Source organism: Schistocerca americana, chromosome 2 (assembly GCF_021461395.2).
Source record: "Schistocerca americana isolate TAMUIC-IGC-003095 chromosome 2, iqSchAmer2.1, whole genome shotgun sequence".
Lineage (NCBI taxonomy): Eukaryota > Metazoa > Arthropoda > Insecta > Orthoptera > Acrididae > Schistocerca > Schistocerca americana.
The window spans coordinates 429,441,735-429,458,388 of NC_060120.1; the positions used below are offsets into that span (position 1 = coordinate 429,441,735).

General features: G+C 43.1%; 1 protein-coding gene across 1 annotated transcript in view; it reads left to right on the forward strand.

The window, feature by feature from the left end:
- The window catches only part of LOC124594070 (esterase E4-like), a 247,648-nt gene that overhangs the window by 115,257 nt on the left and 115,737 nt on the right, over positions 1 to 16,654 (forward strand). The window contains exons 7-8 of the mRNA XM_047132420.1: positions 2,882 to 3,025; positions 11,569 to 11,713. Coding sequence (XP_046988376.1) covers positions 2,882 to 3,025; positions 11,569 to 11,713 — 289 coding nt within the window. The remainder of the gene's footprint in view (positions 1 to 2,881; positions 3,026 to 11,568; positions 11,714 to 16,654) is intronic.

Below are 16,654 nucleotides of genomic sequence, written 5' to 3' on the forward strand. Positions count from 1 at the left end.
GAAATCCTAATTTTTCAAACCAGTAAATTTTGTAAATGAAACTGTGTCTTCTGAGAATGTTACGTATTTTATTATTTATTGCAGGTTTAATGCGTTTAGTTATTAGCGTGACTGAAGGGGTGACTCCGAAGTACCATAATAAATGAATATTGTTATGTCTATTAACTGACTATATGTTAGCGTGAGAAATATGTTATTAAAGGGAGAATGAACCACACGCTCAGGATAAATTTGTAAAGTGTGATTAAACAGTTTATGGTACCGGGGATACAAAACCATTTTACGATTCTGTTATTTAAAGAGGGAGTTATTTTGATATTTATGAGTTTCATAAATTTGTTCATTTAATAAATTACTCAGCAAAGCTAATAAATCGTGATTGCTTCGTAATAACAAACACGGGATAGCGCTGGTTTATACGGACATATCATTGGCTGTAACGTTTCTCAGCTGATAAAAAGGGAGAACGTGTTATGTGAGCTAAATAATTGCTTTGTGGAGACTAGACGAGATTTGGAGCTCAGCCCTCATCAGGTTCGGACGCGTGTGTTAGGAGCTCTGAATAGATTCATTAATTTTACGGAATTATGAGTTAAAATTGGCCATGCAGTGCCGCAAAGCAATCGCGAACGAGTGCTGAAGACGAACGCACGAAAATCCGATGAGTGAACTGTGTCTTTTGAAATTACTAAAATCCGCGTGGCGTATTGTGCAAGTCGGGAACCATGTCACACACAATCATTTTTTGCAATCTTTTTGGTAACAGGTTCCGTTGCATACCATAAGCTGTCTATTACGAGTGACTGTGATTGCATGTGAGAGTCGAAACTGTAACTTCAGATTAACAAAGGCTTAACGGTGTTCTTGTATCAAACAAGTAACAGTATATTGAAGCTTCCACTCATGAACTATACACAATTAAATATCTCAGTTAAGTAGAAACTAAAGTTTTTAAAGTGACCTATAGATACATACAGTGCTACTCGGACAGCTTCTCCAATAGAGAACAGGGCAGGAGTGTGGACTGGGCTGCAGAGGAAGAAATCCCCGAATGGATATGGACATTTTCCTGTAGATGTAGAAACATAACAACCGCGCCGTTGCACCATGGAAGTGATACGAACGACAAAGGTAACTTCAGCAAATCCGTGCAGCATTCCACAGATCAGAATATAATGTTTAAACTTTTTCGTTACTCTTTAATGTTGCACTGTCTTTAATGGCCGTTTCCCTATATTTCTTACATATCAGCAGGTATATTTTTAAAATTTCAGTATTACTGTGTAATACCTAACAATATCTTATTGCACGTATTTCAAAATAAATTGCCTATTCCTTTGTAAAGTGCAACGTGTTATATATATTACAGAAACGTTTTCATTGCTGTCGTAACGTGTTTTGCCTTAACATGGGCCCCAATATTTTCCTAGCGCTTCAGTGTAGAATCGGAACCTCCATTAAAACTCTAAGAGAATTTCAGTGTTCGAACAGTAACTGATCGCTTAGTTTAAAGCCCTTCTGTTCTTTATGTGTGATCTGTGGAATTTGAAAAAAAAATTACTTTTCCTATCGTGGTCTCAAATTACTTACATGGTGGACTGACTCTGAGGTCGTTGTGTAACGAGCTCTTCCGACGTTCGCTTACGTTTCGGAGTTCTTTTTGTCTAACTCCACTCACTTTCACAGCAAAAATGGTTCAAATGGCCCTGAGCACTACGGGACTTAACATCTGAGGCCATCAGTCCCCTAGAACTTAGAACTACTTAAACCTAACTAACCTAAGGACAGCTCACGAATCCATGCCCGAGGCAGGATTCGAACCTGAGACCATAGCGGTCGCGCGGTTCCGGACTGAAGCGCCTAGAACCTCTCGACCACCGCGGCCGGCTCACTTTCACAGCAGACAGCACTAGTGCCAATATGATAAACCTGTCTTGTAGGAGAACAAAATTTCAGTATATATATTATTATAGTTTTCCGCTAAATATTAATATAATACATGAACAGCAACACTTACAATGACTGTTGTAGTGATTCAAGAATTTACGAGGGCTATTCGGAAAGTAAGGAAAGATTGGTAGCGAAATGCAAACCACTGTGAAAATCCTACGAGACTTTTCACAGACTTTTTGGGCAGTGTCTCTAGTATGCCTGTCGATCGTATCAAGACGCTCTTTTCAGTTGTGAGCGCACTATGAGCGAGTAAAGGTGCCTAGAACAACGATGTCTCCTGCCAAGTATGAGGGCCCGCTGAGAGGCTTCGCCTTAATGAATGCAGCCCACCTATCACAACGGCCACGCACTTCCTTCTTCATGGCAATTCTCAGCCGCACTCTGCAGGGGCAGACAAGACGCTCCTGCAGCCTTTTCTATAGTAAGTGTTCGATCACCCACAACACAGCCCTAATTGGTTCGTCCTGAGTATCATCTCTGTTCACATGAAACGCTGGGAATGAAGCAACACTTGGACGCAGCCTACGCGCTATAGACCACCGTAGAGAATTATCGGAAACCACAGGCGGCTGCCTTCTATGACGGTGTTGGAAATTTGGTATAACGCTCCGACAAATGTCTAATTCGCAGCGGTGACTATGTAGAGAAGTACCTGGAAAGTGTAGCTAAATGTGCAAAGAAAACAGTTTTGATTTTCACTGTGGTTTTTATTTCGCGACCGATCGTTCCATACTTTCCTATCAACCCTCGTATTAAGCTACTCACGCGCCTGTACCTCTAGGCTAAATTCAAGAGACTGCATTGTTCTACGGGAATTGCTCCTAATCAAAATATTAAAGTGGTCCGTATCAGAGGATCATGCAACTGACTACTTACCGAGATCTCTTACGGTGCCATATCACCGACTTGGCAAATTTCCACTTTTCAGGATCCGCAGATCCCGCCTCCTAAGTGGGAGAACACATTCGCCGCAAAGAGCCCACGTGAGATCTGTATGGTCGTCGAAAGAGGAGCTGCGAGGGGATACGTGGGAGCCGAAGACTGCCTCTATCTAAATGTCTATACTCCACAGGTAAGTGCAGTGCGCGCGCTAACATTTCCTGTTACCACAGCGCGTAGTTATGACCAATGTCCGAGCTTCAGCAACCATTAGCCACGCGATAGTCGTGAATCAATAACTTCTCAGTCTTGCAAGAGAGACTAGACATAGATGGGAGGGATGGTTGGCGTTATATTTCAAAACAAAATCCCAAGGTTCCAGATTTCAATAAGATTTTCAGCTGTACTTCAAACACCCATGACAGTCAGCCAGATATGCCACACACTTTTCCATACTCAACACAAAAGATACTCCGATTTCAAGTCCCGGAACCACACGCAGCTTTAAATCGTCAATAAAGTTTAGTTTACCGCGGTCTGCTCTGTAGAGCAAAAATTTCCTTCTGGTACCAGTCTCTTGATTCTAATTATGCCAGTTTTGCGCCATATCTTTTCTCCGAGAAATGCTAGACCAGCGGACGTGTAAAGGCGGATTTTAACGGAGTTTATCACAGGGTTACTGTATCCTCTGAAACACGTTTGGATACTACAGATGGTTGAGTGTTGACGGCAAAAGGCAAAGATCGTTGTTAGAGTCCCTCTTAGTCATAAAGTTTTAATTTGCCAGGACGGTGCAGAGTTTTATTGTTTTCGTAAGATGAAACAGAACATGCAATTTTATGATACGTGCAAGATGTGACCAAAAGTGCTTTGCTGTACAAATGAGCTATAAGTCTTTAAATGAATTTACCTCATCTTGTCTACCAGATTTTTGTCCTAGGTTTTGCCATTACTGTACATTCAGATAAATAAAGTTGTTACACATAATCTAACAATTGCTGTGGCTTTGTCATTCTATTTCATATTAAAATATAACGTTCCTGTTAAATGGTGACCAGATAATTTATACTCGTATTACACGGTGTATCTTCTCCTGTCTCATTAGAATGATAGAAAAAGCAGATGGTCAGGCGGACCTCAGAAAAGGTGGAGCTAAGATTAGCCTCAGTTGTAAGTCAGTGAAATAAGTGGCACATTATCAAAACCGCAAGCCATTATTCAGGATAATCGGCTCCATTTCGTACTGGAGCAGTGGCATGGAGCGAGATTACAATATCTTTCCAGTCATACAGATTTAGTTTTTCCGTCATTTCCCTAAATCATATGAGGCCGAAGCATTTATGGTTCCTTAATCCTTCAGTAAGGCCAGGGTTAATATCCTACCTTGCACTCATCTATCTGAGGTATTGCTCCCTTTCTCGTGACATCGACAGTGAGGTATCGTCAAACTGTACTCGCCCTTCCTCTCTAGTTAGTGCGTCTGTATTACCGAAGCAACAGTACTCACAGAATGAAAGTAGTCTACATGACGTTTGCAAGAGGAAGCCCTGATGATTCATCGATTCACCACAAGAACGGCGGTAATCACTGTCAGTGGTTAAAACACTGCGCGAGGTGCTTCTGAGTCTATGAACCGATGTCAGTTGAGTTGCTAACTGCAGATAATTGTTATTGAATCTGCAAAAATACTTTAATATTGGTCGGTGGATGCACCATCGTGAACAAGCCGACTGTCACTGTGCCACTGGAGAACTCTATCACGTGTCTGACTTTTGTGACACCGATAAGCTCTATCAAGTGTATGACTATAGCGCGATTGACAGGACGAGGAGTATTGTATAGGCATTCCGAGTAAATCACCCAAATTAATGAGATTGTTAATGGTAAGATACAAAATACGAAAAGTGACCTACCAGTAAGACTTTATCTACCTCTTCCGATAATAACATCGAATAGTATTAGGAAATGCTGTGTCTGAAGACACTCCGCGTTTGGTGAAGGACAAAATCAGGTGTCTTCTACTAAGTCGGTGTAAGCTAAAAGTGAAGATATCTAACGCGTAAATAACCTCATTTTATAATAGCTATGTGAAACTTGCAGCATATTCTTCTTAAAATAAAATAAATGAAAGAAAACTCACCCGTCATTTAGATTTGTATGAGGGATACTCAAAATTTTAATTATCAGCTTGAAACATTAAAGTTCCGTAATTACATTTTTGTTTGATTGTAGGCACATATCTGCAGTCCTGGGACGCATTGAATTCCCACACCATAGTACCGTAGCACGCCGCTAGAGCAACCAAACCGAAACGGCGCAGAATATGGACTGGAGAATCATGCAGTAATTCGTTTTCTGCATTTCGATGGAAAAAACGTTGCAACAATACAAACCGAGTTGAAGGAAGTGTGTAGCAACAAGGTAGCATTATATGACACTGCGGTTAGGCGGTACAGTTCCTTCCAGCGCAGTATGTCGAATCTCAGTACCGAAGAACGAAGTCACAGATTACCTCTCTGAGAACATCTGCAACCACTGAAAACCACTGTGAAGTACACAGCGCAGGTTACTTCCCATTCTACCAGTTATAAGAGCTTCTTCCGTTACATTCGTATATGGAGACAGTGGGAATAACAATTTAAATTGAAATTTCTGATAATTAGAAATTGGAAGGAGCGATCTGTATTTGCTCCGAGGAAACTTTTAACAGCCAAGATCGCAAATAGTACTACTGAATGCGATCCTGGTTATTAAATGTTTCTTCAAAGATTGTTGAAATGTCTCTGTGCATGTTGTAGCATATTTAACCTTGTCCTCACGATCCCTACGGAGGCGATGCGTAGTGGTTTGTGTGTAGTATATCCTAGACTCACCATTTAATGCAGGTTCCAGAAAGTTAGTTTGTAGGCTTTCTCGGGATAGTCTGCGTCTATTTCTTCGGCATTTCTGTGATACTTTCGCGCCAGTCAAACAAAGCTGTGACCATTCGTAATGCCTTTCTCTGTACACGTTCAATGTCCCCTACTGGTCCTGTTTGGTACCGGTCGCACACACTTGAAAACTGTTGTAGGATGGGCCACACAAGTGATTTGTAAGGAATCTCCTTTGTAAACGACCGTTAATGGCAAGAGAAGTTGAGGCCACGGTGCTCGAAGACCGCCGTGTGACAATCTAAGCCGTAGTGGAAAAAGTGAAAATCGGTCATGAAGTAGTGTTGAACATCTTCAACATCATTTTGAAAATGACAAAGGTAGCCCGCAACCCGGTGTTGACATTCAATCAAAAAGCCCGCCGAACCCAGGTAGCACTGGAAATGTTGTAACTGTATCAGGCCAGTACTGATGACGTCTCTAGCCGCCTAATCATCATGAACGAGTACTAGGTCTATCAGTATAAGGGAGCAAAGAAAGCAATGGAAACTTGTTTATCCACCACCGTTGATAAAGGTGAAGGCCCAACCATTGTTGGACAAGGTGTTTCTCAGTATATACTTTGTAAAAAAATCGTAACACCAGGAAGGATTTGTGTGGCGTAAACGAAAGTATGTAGGTGTGTTTCTACATTTGAAAGGTGATGTCTACTCAAATTTCGCGCTAGTCGCATAATAGTGGCACTAGTCACGCGATTATGACGATGCGAATCAGGTTTGCTTTAAGTACACACCAACTGTCGTGAGCGTTAGTTACCTTCGAGACTGGACGTGGTGTTACTCAAGAATGCCTCACTGTGTTTGAACTAGGTCGTGTAATTGGGGTACGAGAAGCTGGGTTTTCCTTCTACGAAACTGCAGAGGCTTGGCGAGATGTCGCCACTGTACATGACTGCTCGCAGCGATGGTCACGAGAATTCACGGTTTGCAAGACGACCAGGCTATAGGCAGCCACGTGGCACTAAAGTGAGGGACGACCATCGTGTTCGACGTTTGGCTCTGGCACATCGTACTGCATCTTCAGCAGCAATTTGAACAGCATTTGGCACCACAGTGACACAACGAACTGTTACAAACCGGTTACTTCAAGCACAGCTCCGAGCCAGACGCCTTGTAGCGTGCATTCCACATATCCCAAACTCCCGATATTTGCGACTTCAGTGGTATCAAGCGAGACCTTGCGGGCAGGGGGAGGTCTGTTGTGGTTTCCGGGGAAATCTGGTTGTGCCTCGGTGCCAGTTATGGCCGTGTGGTGGTCAGAAGGAGATCAGTTGAGGGCCAGCAACCAACCTGTCCGCTTGCTAATCAAACTGGACCTACACCAGGAGTTAGGGTCTGGGTCCGCCTTCGTATGACAGCAGGAGCACTCTCGTGGTTATCCCACTCACCATTAATGCAAATTTGTACGTCAGTCTGGTGACTCGACCTGTTCTGCTTCCATCCATGAACAGCATTCCTGGAGGGTTGGAGGTTTGCCAGCACGATAACGCTCGCCCACATACCGCTGTTGTAACGCAGCAGGCTCTACAGAGTGCCGACATGTTGCGAGATGTCGTCTTGGCCTGCTCGATCACCACTCTCTCTCTAATAGAGCACATATTGGACATCTTAGAACGACAACTACAGCGTCATCAACATAGAGCATTAAGCGTAACTGTATTGATCGACCAAGAGCCACAGGCATCGGACTCCATCCTACAAACTGATATCCGGCACCTGTACAGTACGATTCATGCACGTTTGCATACTTGAATTCAACATTCTAGTGGTTACGCCGTTGTCGGCCGAGGTGATCGAGGGGTTCTAGGCGCTACAGTCTGGAATCGCGCGACCGCAACGGTCCCAGGTTCGAATCATGCCTCGGGCAAGGATGTGTGTAATGTCCTTAGGTTAGTTTCGTTTAAGTAGTTCTAAGTTCTAGGGGACTGATGACGTCAGAAGTTAAGTCCCATAGTGCTCACAGCCATTTTTTGTTACGCCGTTTGTTAACGTACCAGCATTTCACATTTGCAATGACTTATCTCGCGGTTACACTAACTTGTGATCTTGCAATATTAATCACTTTTATTACCTAGACAAATTTATTCCCGAATTTAATTATTTTTTGTTGTTGCGATTTTTTTCCTTCAGTGTATTTTGGGACTGCCGTTGTGTGTCCCTAATAGAGTACGCTCGTAACGGCAGACCGTCCGAGAAGTTTTCTTCCGAAACCTACTAAAAAGTCTATGGAGACGAAGCATCACAGGAAACTGGTTGCATTGGTGTTTTTGCTATACGACAACAATGCAGCTCAGTAAGCACAGGACACAGTGCGACACAGGCTGCTTCTGTGGGTTATCAAATTCTGACTCACTCACCCCTCCCTTGTCTCCTAACATGGCACCCAGTGGCTCCTTCCTCTGTCGTCGGATGAAGAAACAAATGCTGGCATTTCAACAGTAACGACGAGGTGATTTTCCAGGTGAAACCTTTGATGAACAGCAAAATGCTTTACACAGTCAACGTCTTTATGAAGACATCCGAAGGGTGAACACGCAGAGAAGGGAGAACAGCATCCTGATTTCTTAAAGGTTGTAATTAAAACTTGGTGACCATCCCTCGTACTTTAATAAAAGCGTTGTCAGCGAGAAGTAAAACCATACGTTCCTTTTGCATCGTACCTTGTTCTGGGCCTCCTATCGCACTTGTGGCAAAATATTACCCATCAAACTAGCTAGACAAGAACCAGCCGATAACAAAGGCTGTGGCAGGCGCCACCTAGGTGCCTCATTCTAAAACGAACTAATCCGGTGGAACATTCGCAAAGCACCTGCTTCGTTTTTAATTACTCAGTAAGATTCCAAAGTTGTAAGACAATGGATCGTATTCTGCACGATCGTGATGCGACTCGAAATCATACCGCCAGTACTGCTGGTAAACGTTTCGGGGTATACGTTCGTGGTCCACGAAACTATGTCCCTATGTGCAGCAGCCATTCAAATATATAAAATCAGGGACAATTTTAATAGGAAAGAAGAGATCATGAAACTTAGCGACATATGGGCAGTGGCTCTTCAGAATCGTAACAGTTTTTTATCTTTGACAAGACGACACTCGATAGTTATGTTTTATCTTTGACAAGAATCATCTCTGCTTATCAGGTGTAATTCTGGCCTCACCCACTTTTCTACAGTATACAGGGTGTCCCACTTATCTTGACCACCCTAAATAACTGTTTGTCCAGAAGCAAATTACAAAATGTTTCAAGCAAATGTTCTTTAGCCGCCAGGAGGACATCAATCATCAAGATTTCCTTCGTTGTAGCTTTGTTTTTTACGAAGATATAAACAGCGGTATGACTTTTTTAAATGGCACTCTGTATTTTTTATTCGGTAATTCATTTCGTCTCCTAAAGACCTATTCAAAAATGTATCATAGTGTACCATTCACTGAAACACAAGTTATTAATTACATAACACAACTTTGACTTTGAGCCCAGGATCACAAACTCGTTCACTTGCTGGAGTTGTCAGAAAACATATGCAAACCAAGTAAAAACATAACACAAAATTGACCGACTCCCCTGTACCATTGCCCAGGAGGAGGACACTCAAAGGTGCCCAAAGTGGTGACCCCAGATACCAATAAACTGGTGCTCTCGTTGAATGAAAAAATTGTTTACTGCTTCCAGCGTTGCCTGCTGATGAGAATTACAAGCAAGCACAATACGTTCCTGCATGCCCTCTGGAGTTGTTGAAATATCGCGATAGACAACGTCTTTAATGCATCCCCAAAGAAAAAGTCCAGAGGATTTGAATCAGGAGTCCTAGCAGGCCAAGTAACTGTTCCTCCTCGACCAATTCATCTGGCAGGATACCTTCGGTTCAGAACACGACGTGCACGCAAGGCGTTGTGTGCTGGACATCCATCGTGTTGATACCACATAAGCATTCTGGGTCTTAGCGGCACTTCATCCAGAAGAGGAGGAAGAATTCGTCTGAGGAAGTTGCCATACGCTGTGCCGTTTAGACTACCTTTGATGAAATATAACGGCCAACAATTGTAGTACCAAGCATCCCACATCAGACTTTAACTCTCCATTGACGCTGATGTTCCACCTGTCTGAACCATCGTGGGTTGTCGCTGGACCAATGATGCATGTTCCTTGTATTTACCTGTCCTTTGTTTCAGAAGGGACATTCATCGGTAAATAAAACATTGGAGAAGAAGTTCAGGTTGGTGAGGATCTGCTGCTATGCCCACTGACAGAACTCTTGATGTAGGTGTACATGCTAAGGATGGAACCGGTGACGTGTAAGAATAAGATGTACACTGGTTTTAGCAATGCCAGTCTCGTGTTGAAGCTGTCGTGTTCTCACTTGTGGATTCATAGCAACGGAAGCGAGAACAGTAACTTCGGCAGCTTCGTCTGTGCGAGTGCTACGACGATTGCGTTGTCGTGGGGTGAAACTTCCCGTTCCCTGAAGCGTCGCAACAAGACGAAAAAACGTCCGTCGGGAAGGTGGGTTCTTGTCAGGATATCGCTCTGTGTACAGTTCCGCTGCCTGCGTAGCATTTAGCCTACCTTCAAGAACAACAATAAAAGAAACGTTATATCGATGCAGTTTGTAGGAAGGACAGCCTTTACTGTATGGCTACTACACACAACAGCATTTAAAAGGACTAAACTACTGTCCTATATGTTCCCGTACATAAGAAAACAGTATTTCAGTTACTGTTCTGCTAACTTACATTCCCCATAGATGAGTAGCATTTCTACCTTCTCTTCGTTGCTGTACATTCTACTCACACAACTCTTCAACTGACAATGGTTGGCTACTTACGTTTACTTATGATTACATTTGTCCTCTATCAGCGTTAGCACGAGGATGTGTTCCATTACCCCGAGTACCTGCACTAAGCGCTGGGAGCGTCAGCATCACTGTTGTGTTATGTAATTAAAACGTTGTGTTTCAGTGAATGGTACACGTGATACATTTTTGAATAGGTCTTTAGGAGAGGAAATGAATTACCGAATAAAAAATACACGGTGCCATTTAAAAAAATCATACTGCTGCTCATATCTTTGTAAAAATCAAAGCTACAATGAAGGCAATCCTGCTGATTGATGTCCCCCTGACGGCTAAAGAACATTTGCTTGAAACACTTTGCAATTTGCATCTGGACAAACAGTAATTTAGGGTGGTCAAGATAAATGGGACATGCTGTATATGTCGCTCTCCGACGTCTGACTCATCAGTCGGCAAGATTCAACGGAGGAGCAACTCCTCTAAAGATGTCCAGCGTAGTGCTGGACGAAACGTTGAAAAAGGAACGGAAGTGTTTCGTGAAGAACGACCTTAGACCCCGAAAAGTTTACCAGCAGAAATGTCATCAGGTCGTGAAAACCATCATTCTGACGTACCACCCTCGATTACATTTTCCGTGTTTCTCGCTAAATCACTTCAGCTGGATGTCAAGACTGCTTCTTCGATAGCGCCAAGGTCGATGCGTACAGTCACAATGGAAAGGGAAGGGAGAGGGTGGTTTTATTGACGCCCTTCATGCCACCTCCTGAGGCATATTCGTGTCGACTTTGAGGAACGATGTGTGTGAAATGTTTTCCAAGGCCACCCACAAAAAACCGCCTAATTTCAGCGGTCGACGTCGTGGCACTGACTTCCATGGCAGAGGCGTCAAACATGGGTTGAAATGTGAATAACGTGGGATTTGACAACCTTCCCATCGTGTGACACACTGGCGATTCTTGCCCATCTCTAGTGGTCTGACTGGCAGCGAGACATTTACTGCCTTTCCTTGGTTCGCAGCTGGAGGGCGACGCGCCGGTCATGGTGTGGCTGGGTGACGGCAGCTTCGTGTTCCGCGACCCCGTCCCGCGCAGGCCCCGGCTGGGTCGGCTCGTGGACAAGGGCCTAGTCGTCGTCACCGTGGAGTACCGGCGCGGAGTCCTGGGTGAGTGAGCCGCTGCTGGTGGGCCGCCTGTGTCTGCGCCGCATTACTTAGACCACAGCTCTCACTGGAACTTATGTTAAACGATGAATCGATCGTATGTATCTGAACAGTGTGCCACTCCCCACCTCTCCTTTCTTCACCAAACCACAGTTTCCTCCAACCATTGTTTGTGAGGAAGAAACATATACATCTGCACTACGCAACAAAATTAAAGTCTCACTTTTTTGCAGTCCCGCCCTTATCTCCCATTGCGACGCAGAAGTTCGGGATTTGGCTGGATGGTTCCTACAGGATCCTACTGCTGGCGCCCTGCGACGTCACACTCGGACGCGGCGACCCTTCAGACAGTAAAGTGTCGACACAGGCGAAAAAGGCCGGAGCTCAGAAGTTCGTGTGAGGTGTAAGATGGGTTAACGATGTCACATTGGCACCAAATTTCATCACAATTCTGATTAACGCAACCGTGAATGTGTCACACGATGGGAAGGTTGTCAAATCCCACGTTATTCACATTTCAACCCATGTTTGACGCCTCTGCCATGGAAGTCAGTGCCACGACGTCGACCGCTGAAATTAGGCGGTTTTTTGTGGGTGGCCTTGGAAAACATATCACACACATCGTTCCTCAAAGTCGACACGAATATGCCTCAGGAGGTGGGATGAAGGGCGTCAATAAAACCACCCTTTCCCTTGGTGTGTTGATTCCCAATATTTCATGATCGAAGACAGCAGTTCTCAGTTCAATGAGCTACAGGAGGACATTCTTGAAAGCCTTTGTCACTACTGGCACACTCCATGCGATTAAACCCTGCTCACGGATTGCAAGCCCATTGGAAGTGATGTCATCCGTTTAGCAGTAAGGTGCACTATTCTGGAAATTCCGAGAAAATCGCAAGTGAAGTTTTACACGTCTAACTTGCCGTGAAACAAGCTAATGTTACCCTCTGGGAGGATTTTTAGGATTTGACCGCGCGAGTGTCTAATGGACGAAGGTATCGGACTATAATTTTGAATTTGGTGAAATTAACAGAAAAAAAAACTGACTAACCTTAGGAGTTAATGGAAGAGATAAATTCATAAGTGAATGAAAAAAATGAACGGTCGCCAGCCCAATTAGGTGCATTAATTTGTACATATACGTTTAAGAAAATTGAATATTGGTTATCGAAGTCACTTTCGTTGAAATTTTCCTTTGAATAGCGAACATTATACAAACTGATAATGCACTCTGAACTGTGTGTAGCAGCGGTTACCAATAACGCTCACATCAGTAAATTATATGAAGTAATTTTGCACCAAGCTCATACCAATGATTGCTACACTCAAGAGCATTACTTAATCAAATACTGAAATGTTACACATGAAGTGCAGAACTAAATCTGGACATGAGGGGCTTTTATCTTAACTGACATACAAAAAAATCAATAAAGATGAATAATATTATAAATACACTTTTTAAACTCCTCTACATACATCAGTTTTTATTAGCAACAGTAATAGCTCAATTTTTCCCTAATAAGTGGAAAATATGGTGGAGACCCACAAAATAGTATAGTTTCTCTAGTCAAATCTCTCTGATTATTATAGTTGTTGTTGTGGTCTTCAGTCCTGAGATTGGTTTGATGCAGCTCTCCATGCTCCTCTCCTGTGCAAACTTCTTCATCTCCCAGTACCTACTGCAACCTACATCCTTCTGAATCTGCTTGGTGTATTCATCTCTTGGTCTCCCTCTACGATTTTTACCCTCCACGCTTCCCTCCAACACTAAATTGGTGACCCTCGATGCCTCAGAATATGTCCCACCAACCGATCCCTTCTTCCAGTCAAGTTGTGCCACAAACTTCCCTTCTCCCCAATCCTATTCAATGCCTCATTAGTTATGTGATCTACCCATCTAATCTTCAGCATTCTTCTGTAGCACCACATTTAGAAAGCTTCTATTCTCTTCTTGTCTAAACTTGTTATCGTCCATGTTTCACTTCCATACATGGCTACGCTCCATACAAATACTTTCAGAAACGACTTCCTGACACTTAAATCTATACTCAATGTTAACAAATTTCTCTTCTTCAGAAACGCTTTCCTTGCCATTGCCAGTCTACATTTTATATCCTCTCTACTTCGACCATCAACAGTTATTTTGCTCCTAAATAGCAAAACTCCTTTACTGCTTTAAGTGCCTCATTTCCTAATGTATTTCCCTCAGCATCACCCGACTTAACTCGACTGCATTGCATTATCTTCGTTTTGCTTTTGTTGATGTTCATCTTATACCCTCCCTTCATGACACTCTCCATTCCGTTCAACTGCTCTTCCAAGTTCTTTGCTGTCTCTGACAGAATTACAATATCATCGGCGAACCTCAAAGTTTTTAATTCTTCTCCAAGGATTTTAACACCTACTCCGAATTTTTCTTTTGTTTCCCTCACTGCTTGCTCAATACACAGATTCAATAATATCAGGGATAGGCTGCAACCCTGCCTCACTCCCTTCCCAACCACGGCTTCCCTGTCATGCCCCTCGACTCTTATAACTGCCATCTGGTTTCTGTACAAATTGTAAATAGCCTTTCGCTCCCTGTATTTTACCCCTGCCACCTTCAGAATTTGAAAGAGAGTATTCCAGTCAACCTTGTCAAAAGCTTTCTCTAAGTCTACAAAAGCTAGAAACGTAGGTTTGCCTTTCCTTAATCTAGCTTCTAAGATAAGTCGTAGGGTCAGTATTGCCTCACGTGTTCCAACATTTCTACAGAAACCAAACTGATCTTCCCCGAGTTCGACTTCTAACAGTTTTTCCATTCGTCTGTAAAGAATTCGCGTTAGTATTTTGCATCCGTGACTTATTAAACTGATTGTTAGGTAATTTTCACATCTGTCAGCACCTGCTTTCATTGGGATTGGAATTATTATATTCTTCTTGAAGTCTGAGGGTATTTCGCCTGTCTCATACATCTTGCTCACGAGATGGTATTGTCAGGGCTGTCTCTCCCAAAGCTGTCAGTAGTTCTAATGGAATGTTATCTACTCCCGGGGCCTTATTTCGACTCAGGTCTTTCAGTGCTCTGTCAGACTCTTCACGCAGTATCATATCCCCATTTCATCTTCATCTACATCCTCTTCCATTTCTATAATATTGTCCTCAAGTACATCGCCCTTGTATAGACCCTCTATATACTTCTTCCATCTTTCTGCTTTCCCTTCTTTGCTTAGAACTGGGTTTGCATCTGAGCTCTTGAAATTCATACAAGTGGTTCTCTTTTCTCCAAAGGTCTCTAATTTTCCTGTAAGCAGTATCTATCTTACCCCCAGTGAGATAAGCCTCTACATCCTTACATTTGTCCTCTAGCCATCCCTGCTTAGCCATTTTGCACTTCCTGTCGATCTCATTTTTGAGACGCTTGTATTCCTTTCTGCCTGCTTCATTTACTGCATTTTCATATTTTCTCCTTTCATCAATTAAATTCAATATTTCTTCTGTTACCCGAGGATTTCTACTAGCCCTCGTCTTTTTACCTACTAGATCCTCTGCCGCCTTCACTACTTCATCCCTCAAAGCTACCCATTCTTCTTCTACTGTATTTCTTTCCCCCATTCCTGTCACTTGTTCCCTTACGCTCTCCCTGAAACTCTGTACAACCTCTGGTTTAGTCAGTTTATCCAGGTCCCATCTCCTTAAGTTCCCGCCTTTTTGCAGTTTCTTCAGTTTTAATCTACAGTTCACAACCAATAGATTGTGGTCAGAGTCCACATCTGCCCCTGGAAATGTCTTACAATTTAAAACATTGTTCGTAAATCTCTGTCTTACGATTATATAATCTATCTGAAATCTGTCAGTATCTCCAGGATTCTTTCATGTATACAACCTTCTTTTATGATTCTTGAACAAAGTGTTACCTATTATTAAGTTGTGCTCTGTGTGAAATTCTGTCAGGCGGCTTCCTCTTTCATTTCTTAGTCCCAATCCATATTCACCTACTACGTTTCCTTCTCTCCCTTTTCCTACTACAGAATTCCAGTCACCCATGACTATTAAATTTTCGTCTCCCTTCACTATCTGAATAATTTCTTTGATTTCATCATACATTTCTTCAATTTCTTCGTCATCTGCAGAGCTAGTTGGCATATAAACTTGTACTACTGTAGTAGGCGTGGGCTTCGTGTCTATGTTGGCCACAATAATCCGTTCACTATGCTGTTTGTAGTAGCTTACCCGCACTCCTATTTTTTATTCATTACTAAACCGACTCCTGCATTACCCCTATTTGATTTTGTATTCAAAACCCTGTATTTACCTGACCACCTGACCAAAAATCTTGTTCCGCCTGCCACCAAACTTCACTAATTCCCACTATATCTAACTTTAACCTATCCATTTCTCTTTTTAAATTTTCTAACCTACTTGCCCGGTTAAGGGATCTGACATTCCACGCTCCGATCCGTAGAACGCCAGTTTTCTTTATCTTGATAACGACGTCCTCCTGAGTAGTCCCCTCCAGGAGTTCCGAATGGGGGACTATTTTACCTCCGGAATATTTTACCCAAGAGGACGCCATCATCATGTAATCATACAGTAAAGCTGCATGCCCTCGGGAAAAATTACGGCTGTAGTTTCCCCTTGCTTTCAGCCGTTCGCAGTACCAGCACAGCAAGGCCGTTTTGGTTATTGTTACAAGGCCAGATCAGTCAATCATCCAGACTGTTGCCCTTGCAACTACTGAAAAGGCTGCTGCCCCTCTTCAGGAACCACACGTTTGTCTGGCCTCTCAACAGATACCCCTCCGTTTTGGTTGCACCTACGGTACGGCTATCTGCATCACTAAGGCACGCAAGCCTCCCCACCAACGGCAAGGTCCATGGTTCTTTGGGGGGGGGGGGGGGGAATTATTATAGTAAAAAAGACTAATTCAAAAAGATAATCATTCACTTCACTTGGAGTAGTTCA